Below are 15,359 nucleotides of genomic sequence, written 5' to 3'. Positions count from 1 at the left end.
TTCCCTGCTGCTTGGTTTCTAATCTCTCAGAACCTCCATCATAATGTATACATTCTTTTGGTTCTCAACTGCATAGTTCCAATAATTTTTTCAATAATCTCAATTGGTTTTCTGAACTTGGGTCTCTTCCTTTTCCAATCTGTCCTCCACATAGTCAAATCCTTTTTCTAAAGCACTGCTTTGGTGATTTTCTTGGTCAAAAATGCCTCCTTTAGTCCTCTAGGATTAAAAACCCAGACTGCTGTATTTGTTGCGTAAAGCTGTATATAATCTGAATCAAAGGTCTGTATAGCATCGACTCACTTACACAGTAGTGGCAGATGGGATCTCCAGAAGTCAGTTGCTCTTTCCTCCCCTCAGGTTTCTCAAAAAGGAGAAGGAAGCCAAATTTTTCTGGAGCTAGCAGTTATTTGACTTTAATGTAGTGCCTCTCCTATGATTATCAGCAAATATATGTTATTTGCTTAGAAGTAATTACCTTTTAAGGTGATACAGTGTGGTCCAAAACACACAGAATTTCAGGATACTTTCTCCACAAGTATACTCACTTGTAGTCCAAGGAAAAGTGAGTTCAAGGTTAGAATGCATCTATAGAAAGGGGAATAACTTATAGATCCTCCCAAATTCAGTTTTCTGGAGTCTTCAACGTGTTTCTCCTTAGTAAAAGTTGGACTGGTTTTGATCTTCCAGGGAGTCTTTCCCTAAAATATCGACATTTTCTTGGTTTCTGTTGCTGTCACTACTCTGGTCCTAAGCATTCTGCTTGGTTGTCAGAGAGATTTGAGTCACAAGAGCCACCGAAGTTCACAGTCATTCTCCTCTGTTAGGGAGAGGGAGTTAGAGACTCCTCCAGTCCTCATCAATATAGGTCTCTCTCAGGAGATTCTCTAGAACCATTCTTGCTTCTATGTTGCTAAAGGAATGAATTTTCCAAACTGGCTTGCTCTTTTATATAAACCCATACATCAGGAACAGTTTTCCCCCCTCAGCTAATTATATCATTCTTCCTATTACACTCAATTGAAATTCCTTTTTGTGATTGATTATTTAAGTAAGGTCCCCTGGGTCCCATTCATATTTAGCTCCCATTTGTGATTGAATGATTAAATGGAGAAGTCCAGACAACTCTAATTATAGGCCATTTAAGTTTGATTTCACAATCCTTTTGCAAGGGCAATATGAGAGCAAAATTTCAGATGAGTCCTGAAGGAACTGAGGGATTTAAAATGTAAGGGGTGAAAAGGGGCAGTATTCAAGGCAAAGAGAGTTCAGTTCCATCCTCAGACACTTGACACTATTAGCAATGTGATCCTGGGCAAGTCACTTAACTTTGATTTACCTTGTATCCATGGCCATCTCCAGTCATCCTGATTCATATCTGGCCCTTGGACCCAGGTGATTCTGGAGGAGACAGTGAAACTGGAGACTAGGAAGCAGCCCCTCACTCAAATTCAAATCACATGCTTATCATGACATCACCTCCCTGATTTCATAGTCTTATTCAAAGACAAAGGACAAAGATCACTGATGAGGAAACTGAGGCAAAATAGTTATAACTTGCCCAGGGTAAGTCAGCAAGTGTCTGATATCAGATTTGAACACAAGATAGTGAGTCTTTCTAATACCAGATCCAGCACTCTATCTATCCACTGTGACACCTCTCTTCCCTAAAATGCTACAGGAAGGTTAGTTATCAATGATCAAACTTAAAATTTATCTCAGACTCAAGAAAAGATGAATATATTCAAGGAAAGTATCTTCATTCTTTGGGTTTTCAGGGCTAGGGGATATTCCTCCAAACAGAGAAGGACTTTCACCTAGAAACAGGACACGAAATCAAGAGCAGGCAGTAGAATAGAAAAGTCAGCACCATCATTCAAGGCCAGTGGATAGAATTTTCAGAATGTGACAACAAAAGCTGGCCACAGGAAAGATTTGTTTAATTTGGTATTTGGTGTGCTTGTTTTGGGAAACTATAACTGTGGTAAAGGGATCCTCTAGGAAGAGATTTAACTGTTGTTTGGGATGGATGAGAACTGACAGTAAAACTTGGAGACGCTAGGGGTGCAGATGATAGAATTTTGGAAGTCAGTTGCTAGTTGTGTGACTTGGAACAAGTCACTTAATCTCTGACTCAGTTTCCTCAACTGTAACATAAAGATAATGATAGCATCAATCCTTAGGTTTTGTTAAGGTCAAATGAGTTACTATTTGCAATATACTTAGTTCAGTATCTGGAGAATAGTAAGTTGTATAAAAATCCTAGTTAGCATTAGACATAAAACAGAACGGTTTTGGCATCATCATCAATTTTCTGTTTCCTCTTCCAAGTAAAGAGAAATTAGGACTGGTGGGAAATGAACAAAAATCGTCCTTGAGAGGTGACGTTCCAGACTAGAGATTAGAAAAATCAACGAAAATGGTTGCCATTGGTGAATTCAAGTCACCTGTATGATGAACTAAAGCCTTGGGTCCTGAAAGGGCCAGCAAATGAGATTTTGAGTCACACTCAAGGTAATTTGAAATATAATGGACAGTGGAAAGGCACCATAACACAGGACAAATTCCCAAGTTCAATAAGTGAAGAAAAGGTCATAAATCTAGAAGGTGCAAATTTCTACTTCAGAGAAGGAACCTTTCCTAAAGAGGAATGGTTTAGCCGTGGAGTCAGATGGACATATGGACAGATGGGCAGATGTACTGATGTGATTCCCTCATTGGAGATTTTGAATGGAATTTGGATGAGCAACTCTCAGTTATATTATAATGGAGAATATTGTTCATATGTGGATTTGACAATATGGCCACCGTTTTTTTTTTTCAATCAAAAGTATAGTAATTTATGTTTCTAGAATGCCAGAAGTTTTTTTTTTTAAAGATCTCTCCAAAGACCTGAAGAGAAACATGATCTCTCATGAGATTTTGGGGGCGTGGGGGGGGAGGGATAGTGGAGGAGAAATTGACAAAGAATTTGAATATAATTTTCACAAAGTGCATTAAACAATAATATAGGAAAATGATCATTTTGCATTCTTTTCTAATCTTTTTTCTTTTTATATATTTTAATAGTTTTTTGTGTTTCCTTGCTTTTTCTTGCTTCCTTCTTTTCTCCCTCTGTTCCTTCAAAAAGACATCATTTACTATCCAGCCTCAATGTAAGAATGATGGTTTTGACTCATACTACATGCCCCAAAGTGAGTCACAACATCTCAATGTTAAATCCCTGCACTGTCCTAGATAAGTAAATCTCCAAGACTATCAACGTCAGTAGAGCTGTTCTCTGAGAGTTAATGTGACAAAAGGTAAAGAATAAGTGTTGCAGGGGACATGGGAAAATTGGGACACTAAGGGCCTGTGGGTAGAGTTATGAACTTCTCTAACCATTAAGAAGGTTAAATAATCAAACTGAGCATATCTTTTGTTACAGCAAAATCACTATCAGGGCTGTATCCCAAAGAAATTATAAAAAAGAGAAAAGTATCCACTTCTATGGAACTATTTATGACAAATTGTTTTGTAGTGACAAAGAAATAGAGGGACTACCCCTCAACTGGGACTTCTCTGAACAAGATTTTGCCTGTAATACTATTTTTCCATGAGAAAGGATGAAAAGGCGGGTTTCAGAAAAACCTGAAGTAAACAGGACTAATAGAATATTGTACACAAAAATAGCAACATTGTGTGATGATCACCTATGAGAGACTTAGCTCTCCTCAGCAATGCGGTGATCAGAGGACAATTCCAAGAGGGAGGTGATGGACGATGTCATCCAAATCCAAGGAAAGAACTATGGAGTCTAAGCAAATCCTTCCTTTTTTTCCAATTTACAGTTGCCATTTGATGACCTACTTGTATTGAGAAAACTCAGACAACTCAGAGGTCTTTCCAGTGATCCGATCCATATATAAAACTCTGAAAAATAAACGTGGGTTGATCCATTGAGTTAACTGAATAACATGAAAGTTGATAGAGAAACCCACTTTAGGTGGCCTATGGAGAAGTCAATAAGCCATGGACCATAGCTGGATCAAAAAAATTAGCAAGTTCTTTCAACTGGCCAGAGAATTTGAAGGGCATGAAGCTGGGTAAGTCTTTAGTAAAAAATGTCATTCAGCTCTGAAGTTAGAATTTTCTTTCATCAACTATATTATCTGAATCTACTTTATTTTGTCATTTTTTATACAAGGCAGTGTATTAAGTTTATAGTGGTTATAAGAAGGTTAAAAGTGTTTTGTTTCCATTTAGTGAGTTCAAATCTTTCACAATCTATGGCAAAATGTTTCTGGGCTTCTTGGAGGCACTAGATTAGGACCAGGAAAAGGAACTTGCAGGGCCAAGTAGGAACATTCATCTGCTGTAATAGCTAAAAGTATAAAAACAGATTTCACATACATTTAGTTAAATCAAGGTTGCTTGTAATTGCAACAGAAAAGATTGCAGAAAAGATGGAGATTAGTTTCTGTTCTAGGAGGAAGATAGGCCAAATTTAGAAGGGGTTGAGAACTTTGATTTTAACAATCAAATTCATAAGGCAATTAACCAAGATCCAAGGCAGTGCTACAGATATAGAAAACCAATGAGATTAAAGAGTTGGGAGCATGTGGATGTTGAAGAGGGAGTCAAGATAAGCCTCTATGTATCATCTCAGAATAATGTCTCTAATTTTTTTTAATAAAAGATGGATTTCCTTTGACAGTACTCAGTCATAATGTCTCAGTCGTCCTTGCCACTAGGAGAAAAATCCAGACCCAATGTTAAACAAAATCAGGAAGACAATGACCAGGATCCTGGGAAATTTGTCCTATTCCTCATGATACTTAAAATTCAGAGGAGATAATAATGCAGCAGATAGTATTGTATGCAGATGATCCCCTCTTAGGTGCAATTGGACAACTTAATACTTTTCAACCTTAATAGTTAGACCTCCAAGAAGGTTAATGATTTCCCATACCTTTTATTTTTGGATAAATATTCCCCACACTCTCAGTTTGGGTTGTCATTACCATAATAACCTGTACCTTTATGTTGATTATAAATCCCAGAGTATAAAAATTCTTGTCTAATATATATTTTCTATCATTTTATTTTAACTCTTTTTAGGATTTACAATATGATTAAGGAACAAAGATCACAGTGTCAAAGGATTTACAAGCTACGGAGGACCTTTCAAATTATACAGTCCAATGCCCTCAGTTTATTCAAAAGGAAACTGCAGCATTATGGCCAGAGGAAAATTTAAGCCTGAAACAAAACTAGAGATGCTGAAGTGTTTTAACAACTATAAATACGACTAGAACCCCTAAGACTTTGGGTTCATACAATGTCTTCTTATTGCCAAAATATTATTGTTAAGCCCTGGTATTTATGATATTTTTCCTTCATCTTTGAAGAAGACCAATACATGAGGGAAGGGAGACCATGACAACTACATGAATTGGATTTGAGTGAGGGGGCGCTATGCTAAGTCACTGGCCTCACCTTCTCCTCCAGAGTCACCTGGATCCAGTGACTAGATATGAGTCAGGAGGACTGGAGATGTGAGAAAATCAAGGTTAAGTGACTTGTCCAAAGTCTCACAGGTGGTAAGAGTCTGTGATGGATTTGAATTTAGATCCTCCTGACTTCAGGGCTGACTATGATTAAAGTGTTTTTCCATAGTCACCACATACATAAAGTTTCTATTACCCTTGAATTGTTTGCTACTTAGTAATGGATGAACTCTGATGAAGGACTTTCCCCACGGATGTGGAATTAATAGGGGTTTTCACCTCTGTGAATCTGTTAATGTGGAGCAAGGGATGAGATATCACTGAAAGTCTCCCAGCATTCATAAGGTTGCTCTCCAGCATGAATTCTTTAATATTTGTTAACAGATGAGCCATAACCAAAGATTTTTCCACTTTCTTTTCATTTTTAGAGTTTCTCTGCAGTGAGTTTTCTCACTGGTATAAAGCAAGGTCCCCATGAAGGTTTTTCCTCACATGCACCACATTTATCAGGAATAATAGGATGGAACAGAAATAGAAAAATATTGAATTGCAATTGAATGAAACAATCAATGAAAATTTAGAACAAGAATGTGAAAGAAAATAAGAAAAAATTTTGTTTTTCAGGCTATGGGAGAGGTGTTTATAAAGCTATTGAAGGTTTAAGAATTGATTATCAGAATTTACAATTCTGATTTAGAAGTTTTGGCTTTGGCTAAATTTGGCTAAAATGAATAATAGGTGAGAAATTTTGTGTGTTTACTTTAAGGAAACTGCAGTAATAATAGTTGCACCATGATTTGAAAGCAAATAGAGAATATTTATGGAGAGCAATGGACTGGTAGAGAATAGATTTTTGTTTGATCCTCTGCTCTAAAAGCAATTATAAATCTGAATATTAAAATGTCAATTTCCTCCTCGGAAAAGAAGAATAACTATAAAACTCCACATTGTATCAACAGTCACAGAACTGCACAAATGTCCTCTAAGGGGGAGAGAATCCCGTGGGTGTGGAATCTGGAGGCATTCCCCCCCACCCCCACCCCTGCCAATGGGATCCCTGTCAATGTAGACCTGAAGAAGACTCCCCAAATCAGAAACTATAATGCATTGTGACATATTATTGACTATTGCCAATAATTTTATGATTCTTCATCTATTTCCTATAAATGTGTCCCAAGATGTCATTCTGAGAACCCAGTTCCTAATCATATCCCCTTCCCATGCCCACCCCAAATTTGCCATGGAGTTTGGAATAATGGAATAAACATCTTGTTTTTTCTTTAGACCAATCTCTGAGGGCTAACACAAGTTGAGCTAATTTTATTTGCTCCTTATTAGGATATACTATACAGGTTGGATCCACGTACTTTAATTCTTTATTAGGGGCAAAGCTTGTGAAGTTTGTTGGAGTAAACATGAAGCAACGGGTTCTTTCAGAGATTGTAGATCTCAAATTTGAACTAAATTAAATTGTGCTGAAAGGGACATTTAAAGGGCAGTGATTGGGATGGAGTAAAACTTTTCTTGAAATTGCTACACTTAATTCTTTGGCAGTGAAGCACACCCCAGAAAATGACATACTTGGAATACATAATCATTGAAAACTATGATTTTAAATAATCGAAAGTATAATTTGGCATTTTGTATGATACCATTTAGCAAAAATGTCAGTTTGATCAATTTTATTCTGATCCCCTTCTAAGTGAAATATGTCTATCATATTGGAAGGATTATGATGAGTCAAATTTTTTGTATTATTTGACATCAAGCCAAATTGTTGGGAAAATTCATGGACTTGAAAACTTGCTAACTGTGTATTCTTTTTTTTAAGTTTTTTTAGGTTTTTTCAAGGCAAATGGGGCTAAGTGAATTGCCCAAGGCCACACAGCTAGGTAATTATTAAGTGTCTGAGGCCAGATTTAAACTCAGGGACTCCTGACTCTAGGGCTGGTACTCTATCCATTGTGCCACCTAGCCTCCCCTTAATTGTGTATTCTTAAAGCAAGTTGCTTCAGTTAAGAATCTGTCATATGAATAATTATTTTATCTAATGTTAATTTGATAATTCATTATATTATATAACATTGTGGTAAATTCTTTTTAAAGCTAGATTCTTTGAAGTATATATATATATATATATATATATATAAATTTATATATTAAGTTGCTCTAGATTCATTTTTTAAAATTAATGATGTATATTTTCTTAAACCACTCCTTTTTTAATGTAATAGATAATAATGATATTATTATAGTAAATTTAGGATAGGAGAAATCTCTTTAAGATGCCTTCATCTTTAAGCATTATACACACTAACAACATGGGGTGATGATCAGCTATGATGGACTTGATCATTTCTTTCTTTATTTTTTGTTTTAGCAAGGCAAGGAGGTTAAGTGAATTGCCCAAGGTCATGAAGTTAGGTAATTATTAAGTGTCTGAGGCTGGAATTGAACCCACGTCCTCCTGACTCCAATGTCCAGTGCTCCATCCACTGTGTCACCTAGCTGCCCTCAATTTGATCATTTCTGCAGTATAATAAGCAAAGGCAATACTAAAAAACTCATGATGGAGAATACCATCCATATCCAGAGAAAGAACAGTGAACTATGTTTAAATGAAAACCAAAGTTTACTGTACTCAATTTTTAAAAAGTTGTTTTATGAATTATGTCATTTTTTCTTTCTATTTTTTCTTTCAATTAAATGTGATTCTTCTTTCATAATATGATTAATATGGTTCTATGGTTAGCATGGTTATTGACAGAAAACCAATATTACATTTCATTCTGTCATGGGGAGAGGGGAGGCAAAGGAAGAAGGCAAGCAGAAAAATGCGGGAAAAAAAGGTTGTTGAAAACTATCCTTATATGTAATTGGAAAAATAAAGAAAGAAACGAAGCAAAAAACAAACAAGGAAAAAAATCCCCTCATTATTAAAATTAAGATTTGTGAGATTTTGCAAATAGAATGAAGTAAGTTAGCAACAATGGTTTATTATATTTAACCCAGTATATTTGGAGCTAATGGAAACAAAGTATCACTGTCTGGTGTGGTTTCATTTGACCTATACAATTTTTACTTTTGGCTTATTTAATCTTTTATTTATTTATTTATTTATTTTAAAAATTTTATTTATGGAGCACCTAGGGAGTACACCTTGCTGTGTGGCTTTGGACAAGCCACTTAACCCCATTTGCCTTGCAAAAACCTAAAAAAAGTTTTTATTTATTTAAGGCCATGGGGTTAAGTAACTTGCCCAGGGTCTGTACTCAGCTGGGTAATTAATTGCTGTGTATGGGGCTAGATTGGAACTCAGGTCTTCCTGACTCCAGGGCCAAGTACTCCATCCATTATGTCACCTAGCTACTCCTGCTTATTGAATCTTTAATTAAATATGAAATTTGTTATGATGCATTTTCTAAACTATGAGAACTGTGATTTTAAAAAGTCCCTTGTGGTAGTGAAGATGACTTTCCATATAATGGTAATATGATTAAATTAATATTGACCAGTTATTATGGAATTTTGTTTCCTATTTTATATTCAGGTTGCTGTGAATATTATATTGTTGCCAAATTTCTTTTGGTTATACATTCTGGGAAATTGTATAAAACGATTGTTGAGGTTGCTGGTAATATTGTATCACTGGAGATTTTGATTTGAATCTTTGTAAATCATCACTAAGATTCTTAGAGACTATTGTCACGATGCCACAATTTGCACAGTCTTTACTTGAGTGTGTTTAAATGTGTAAAATAATAGCTAGCTATTGTTTGGAAAAGAAAAGGGAAGCAAGAGGAAGGTCTTGTATAATTTAGCCTCTTTGTACATCTACCAGTTTCAGTAGGATGTAGTACAAAACGTTATCTTTTTTTCCAAAGGAGTGTCTCCATTTATCAATTTGTCATTGCAAAATAGTGTATCACGTATCACTTCTGAAGAGATGTCAATTTAACAAAACTGTCTTTGCTGTCTTCTCCATTGCTATCTATCTATGTGGCATGGAGGATAGAGAGTTGGAGTCCAGGAGTTTCATTCCAGGCTCAGATACTTGCCACTTATTGGCTGTGTGACCTTGAGCAAGTCACTTAACCCTGAATGTCTCATATTTAGGGTCATGCCCAGTCATCGTGATTCCTATCTCCAGATGGCTCTGGAGAAGAAAGTGAAGTTGGTGACTTAGCACAGCATCCTCTCATTCAAATCCAATTCATATCCCTGTCATAACATCACCTCCTCCTATTGTGGTGTTCTTCAAAAAGGAAGGACAAACATTATCTACCTTTGTAAATCACAGGAAATCATACATTACTCCCTTACTCCATAAAGAGAAACAATTGATAGACATTTTCAACTGTACCTCCATAGTCAAGACAAACTGTGGTTTCAACATCCCATTCAATTACAATGCCAACTCAATTTCTGAAATAGAATGAGAATAATTAAGAATCTTGTTTTTAGGAATTAGAGCTCAAAATAATGTTTTGAACAATGAGAGGTAAACAATAAAAAAACCTCAGGATAGGCTAAATGAAAACACAATATAAAATATTTTTCAAACTTTAATGCTCTATACAAGTATTAGATATGATATTAAAATCATCATTAATGTCCTTTTTATATTCTAAACCCTACAATTCTTTGACTTTCTTCTATACTGATCTACTCTGGTCACCCTAAATATGGTAATTTCTAATAATGGAAATAGAAAGGTGAGCCATGGAGCATCCTGGAAAAAGAGTCTTGTAATCTTTTCTTTCACCAAAGTGAGTAGAAGAAATGGAGAATTTGGGAATCACCACTGATAAGAACAAATGGACTGATTGCAGGGAAACATGCATCTAACAGAATCGTTGTGGGCATCAACCATTGATGATATTCCTCAAAATGAAAGAGATAAAATGAAAAAATTGAATTGATTGTGTAGAAGATGACGTAGGTGCTAACCAACACCAAGATGGTACAGGTGGCTCTAATTGCAGGAGACCTTCTTTTGGATTGTATGAAGCTATGAATATGTTGGACTTGTTGATGGTGTCTTTGCAAGAAAAGTACCAGGTAAGCACTGGTCATGACCATAAATCCTATGCACATAAAATCTGCAATACAGTAAACAATTATATATAGTGAGACTTCAAATGAGGCTGACGAAAAATCTGAACAGAATCCCAAGTTCCATCTCCTCGTGTTGTTATGATTTTCTATCAAACTCTTCATATCCACCAACATATACATATTTATCAGGATGTGTAGAATCCAGCAGCAAAGGCAGAAGTGGAAAATGTACTTTGAGGTGTAGGTTTTGAGTTTTGACCATAGAGAAGAGGAATTGGAACTGATGGAGGTAATTTGAAAACCACTCAATAAACAGGTGATGTTAACAGAAAGACTCCGTGACACTCGGTGGAGGAAAATAATAATTCTACAGCCCACACGATCCAAGAGAAATTTCAGTCCCAAACTAACCATTGTCTGAGGGACACCTTTGGAAGTAAGTACTATGAAGTTGGCCAAAGCCAAGTGGGAAAAAATGGCGTCTATGGGTCTCAGCCTGTTACCAGTTAGGAGAGTAATGGTAAAATGATACAGCAGGAAGAAGTTCCCCAGTAGACCCGCTCCTGTCTGCATGAAGAAGACAAGACCTAGAACTAAGTCAAGAAAAATAATTCTCTCACTGACTAAAGTAAAGCTGTCCTCAGAGCCAGAGAGAGAAGAAGAAAAGTAAAAAGAAAGTGAATTTTCAAACATGTCTAGATAAGTTTTACTTTGGAGACTGAGTCAGCCTTCCGATGCTCAATCCAATTCGTATTTTCCTAGGCTTCCTTTGGTACTTGTCAGCTAGGCGGTGCAGTAGATAGAGAGCACTGGCCTTAGAGTCAGAAGGATAGGAATTTGAATCCAGTCTCAGATACTTGCCACTTACTAGCTGTGTGACCTTGGGCAAGTCACTTAACACTGATTACCTCACATCCGGGGCCATCTCCAGTTATCCCGATTGGCTTCTGGCCACTGCACCCAGAAGGCTCTGGAGGAGAAAGTGAGACTGGTGTCTTAGCACAGCCCCCCTCACTCAAATACAATTCATGTGCTTATCATGGCATCACCTACCTGATGTGTGTCCCTCTTTGAAAATGGAGGACAAACATTATTATTATTAGAAAGTAATATAGGTGAAAGCATCCCAATTTCACTAGATTATCAGAAAACTTTTTTTTCAGTTGCTGAGATTAATCAATATGGTTGGAGAAAAATGCATAATTTTTTTACCTGAAATTCCAGAATGGAAGGGCAATTATTACAATTCACGGCTGAAACAGGCTGAAATGACTAAGTTGATTAGATCATTAAATATACTAGATGGAATAGCTATATGAAGATTTAATAATGAAGAGAAAATTTATTTAAGTAAACAAGGAAGAAAATTGTGCATTATTCATGTGCTTGATCAAAAGAATGTGGATATGTTCACAGAGGATCCCTAGGGGATAAATAAGACTATATGGGGATAAATAAATAGTTCTAAAGATAACAAAATTTATTTGATATTGAAAATAAAAATGGACTTAGTAAAAATGTCTTAGTAAAAGGAGAAATCTAAAAGAATATCCCATCACATTAGACATCAGCAAAAAAAAGCATATAAAAATTTCCTAATAAGTTGTTAACATGGAAATTCAGTAAAATTTGTCACACTCTAAATCCATGTTAATAATAAGAAATTTAATGATGAGTATTTTGTTAAACATTAAACAAACAATGATATAAGGTCAAGAATAAAATAAAAATGAAACCAATATAGGATAATAAAAAAATTTTCCATAAAAGCAAGAGTTGATTTAAAAAAGAACATGAAAGGAAAATGCAATTATTAAAAGTAGTTTTGTTTAACAAAAGGAAACTCAAAAATTATATTTTGAAAGGATAAATGGAGGAACAGAACAAAATTAAAGTGAAAAGTATTCAAAAAACATTCCATGATATTTGATAATTTAAATAATTGGATGATTTCTGAGATTCAAAATTGTAAAATAAACATGACAAGAAGTAGATGACCTAGAGTTCATCTGGATTAATGAGGTTCCCAAATCAATGGAAAAATTAATAACAAAAATGTGAAAATTCAAAAATTATTATACTACATGACAGGATAAATAAAGCCATATCAAAATTTCCATAGCAAACAATAGTCAAGAGAATCAAGAAACTAAAAAGAAAATGAAATGGAGAGGTGAAATTTGCTTTACCAAGTCTACAGAAGTGAAATCTAGGAAGCAGTGTGGTGCTATGGATAGAGGGACTGTGTAGCCAATATGGACAGATGTTTTCAATGGTGACCTCTGGCACATAGTCAATAGTGATCCTGGGAAAATCACCAGACCATACCCCAATCTTAGACTGAAAAGACCAAAAAGGTATTGAATGGTGGTGGTGAGGCAATCTCTGCCCTGGGAGTTTCTTATGTCAATGAAATCTAAGGGCAAAATGACTACATATTACTGTTGTTGCTTTTGTTATTATTGATTGTGGAATTATTTTTTTGTTGTTACTGTTTTAATTAATAGGAAAACTATAAAAAATAAATAATTCAGAAATGGAACTGAATAAGTTCATTGATTTATGATTTTAAGGCCAGGAAGAATACTAGAGGTAGAAATCAGATTCATTAACTTATAATGATATATATGGAGAATTAATAGAGGAAGTTTATTGGCCCTTGAGGAATTCATATCAAAAGAGTTCCATATTTTGAGTCAAAAAATTGGATTCACACACTTATTGCAATATAATAGTATGGATATGACATTGAACAAAGAATTCTAACCTTAATTTCTTCATATATAATCTAAAGAGTAGGTGAAATATAAATAATTTTCATCTTCCCCTTTAATTTAAAATGAGATGGTTAGAGTAAATTATGTAAAAATTACCTTCTGGATCCAAATCTAATGATCTTATGAAGTCTATAAAAAATAAAAATATACAGAAACAATTTTCTTCATCATTCCCAAATAAAACTTTTTATTAAGTACTCAAAGTAGAGTGCAAGTTTCTTGAAAGCAAGCATCAAATTTTTGAAAATCACTCTCAACTAGACAAATCATTTTTCCATTCCAATTTACACAAGCACATTAGCTACCTAGAGGATGTCACTCCTCCAATATCTAAGGACAATTCTGAGGGTTTGGAGTTTTCTGGTATACTCATGAGTCTCCATCTATTCTGGACTCATAATAAATCAATCAATCAGAATAGCTCAATTATCTTTAAAAAAAAGTATTTCCTAAGAAATAATTACAAAAATAAGTCATATCATACTGGTACCTTCCTAGAGATACTGCCTCCTCAAAGAATCTGCTAATGTTCCAGATTGTAGATGGAAACTCTGAAGGATCTTCCAATCAATTGATCATTGTCTTCTTGGACATAAATTCAGTAAAGAATAACCACAAGAGAAATAGAAGTAATGTTTCTTAAGGGAGCATTGATAATCAATGGGAAAAGGATGATTAAACTTGCCACATGGCAACTTTCTCACTTTTAGAAAAAGAATGTCCCTATTTTATGAAAAGCACCTTTGATGCAGCACTTCATTAGCTCTGATGATTTGTTAACCAAAAGTCTTTTTATCACTAAAACCCTCGGCTTCACAATGTCTAGAAGTAAACTCCCCAAAGTTCCATTTATTGGAATGAGGTGAGGCAGGGAATTTAAGTATATTATTCCTATGAACCAGTAAGGACAGATGTAACTGTTCTCTAAGGACAGGGATGGTTTCATTGACTAGAATTAGGAAGATAACTCCTAGGAATATATGGTAGGGAAAATTGGACAGGTTGAGCTAGATGGTGCAGTCAATAGGTCATCTGCCCTAGAGTCATGAGAACCTGGGTTCAAATCCAGCCTCATGCACTTAATGATTGCCTAGCTGTGTGACCTCTTAACCCCATTGCCTTAAATAAACAAAATTTAAAAATAAATAAATAAAAGGTTTGCTTTCTGTATCTCTACCTTATGCCTACAATGTAGTTCATTTGTTCAACAACAGTTTTATTAAAAAAAACTAGAATATCATATCTCTAAATTTCAAAGGGGGAAGCAGTCATGCTCATCAAATATTACAGTTATCATGTTTTTATGTTCCTAGGACAGAGAATTGTTGAATTATTTAAAATGCACTGATATTTTAATTTATGAAAAACAGTTAAACCATGCTCTGATTTGTAATTTGAAAATTCATATAGAATAGATTCCAGTTGAGTCACAAATAAAGTCACTAGAATTTACAATGTCAAAAATTTCTAAAGAAGGACAAACAGACTCTCTTTCCCTCGCCTGGAGAGAATTAGAAATAGATTTGCAATTACGTTTTTGAAATATTTGAATCTTTCATCTGAAGAGTTCATATTAAAACTTCATTCATTCATTCATTTCAATCATTCCTTTTGATCCTTTACCCTTAGATGATCAGAGTATAGCCAAAAGGAAGTCTGTCTGAATCACCAATCCACAGTACAATTATTGACAAATTATTCTCTATGCCACATTAAAACAAATAAAACAAGAAATACAGCTTTGATATTTTTTACTCTACCTAGAGTATCAAGGAAGAAAAAGTTTTTATTATTGTCAAAACATTTCATGAACTGTGAGAATTTAAAGCAAAATTAAACCAAATAAAAAACAGAAAGAAAACTAAAGCAGAACAAATATAATACTGAACCAAGAAGAAGTTGCTTCAAATGAAAGATCTCCTTAAAATGTACTACCCATGTCTTTGGATAGACATCTTCATTTTAAAATTCCCGTAAATAAGTCCCTGCGAATCACTCAAGGTATTGCTAAGCTATCTATACAGATGGAAAAATG

At 34.9% G+C, this 15,359-nt stretch overlaps 1 protein-coding gene across 1 annotated transcript; it reads right to left on the bottom strand.

Annotated features, from left to right (window-relative positions):
• Nucleotides 1-10,250: 10,250 nt before the first annotated feature.
• LOC141492415 (vomeronasal type-1 receptor 1-like) lies at nucleotides 10,251-11,120 on the bottom strand. Its single transcript, XM_074192799.1, has one exon. It carries the CDS (start codon nucleotides 11,118-11,120, stop codon nucleotides 10,251-10,253), a length of 870 nt encoding a protein of 289 aa, XP_074048900.1.
• Between the last annotated feature and the right edge of the window lie 4,239 nt (nucleotides 11,121-15,359).

This window comes from Macrotis lagotis, chromosome 1 (genome assembly GCF_037893015.1).
Source record: "Macrotis lagotis isolate mMagLag1 chromosome 1, bilby.v1.9.chrom.fasta, whole genome shotgun sequence".
Lineage (NCBI taxonomy): Eukaryota > Metazoa > Chordata > Mammalia > Peramelemorphia > Peramelidae > Macrotis > Macrotis lagotis.
This window is presented reverse-complemented; position numbering and strand designations above follow the sequence as displayed.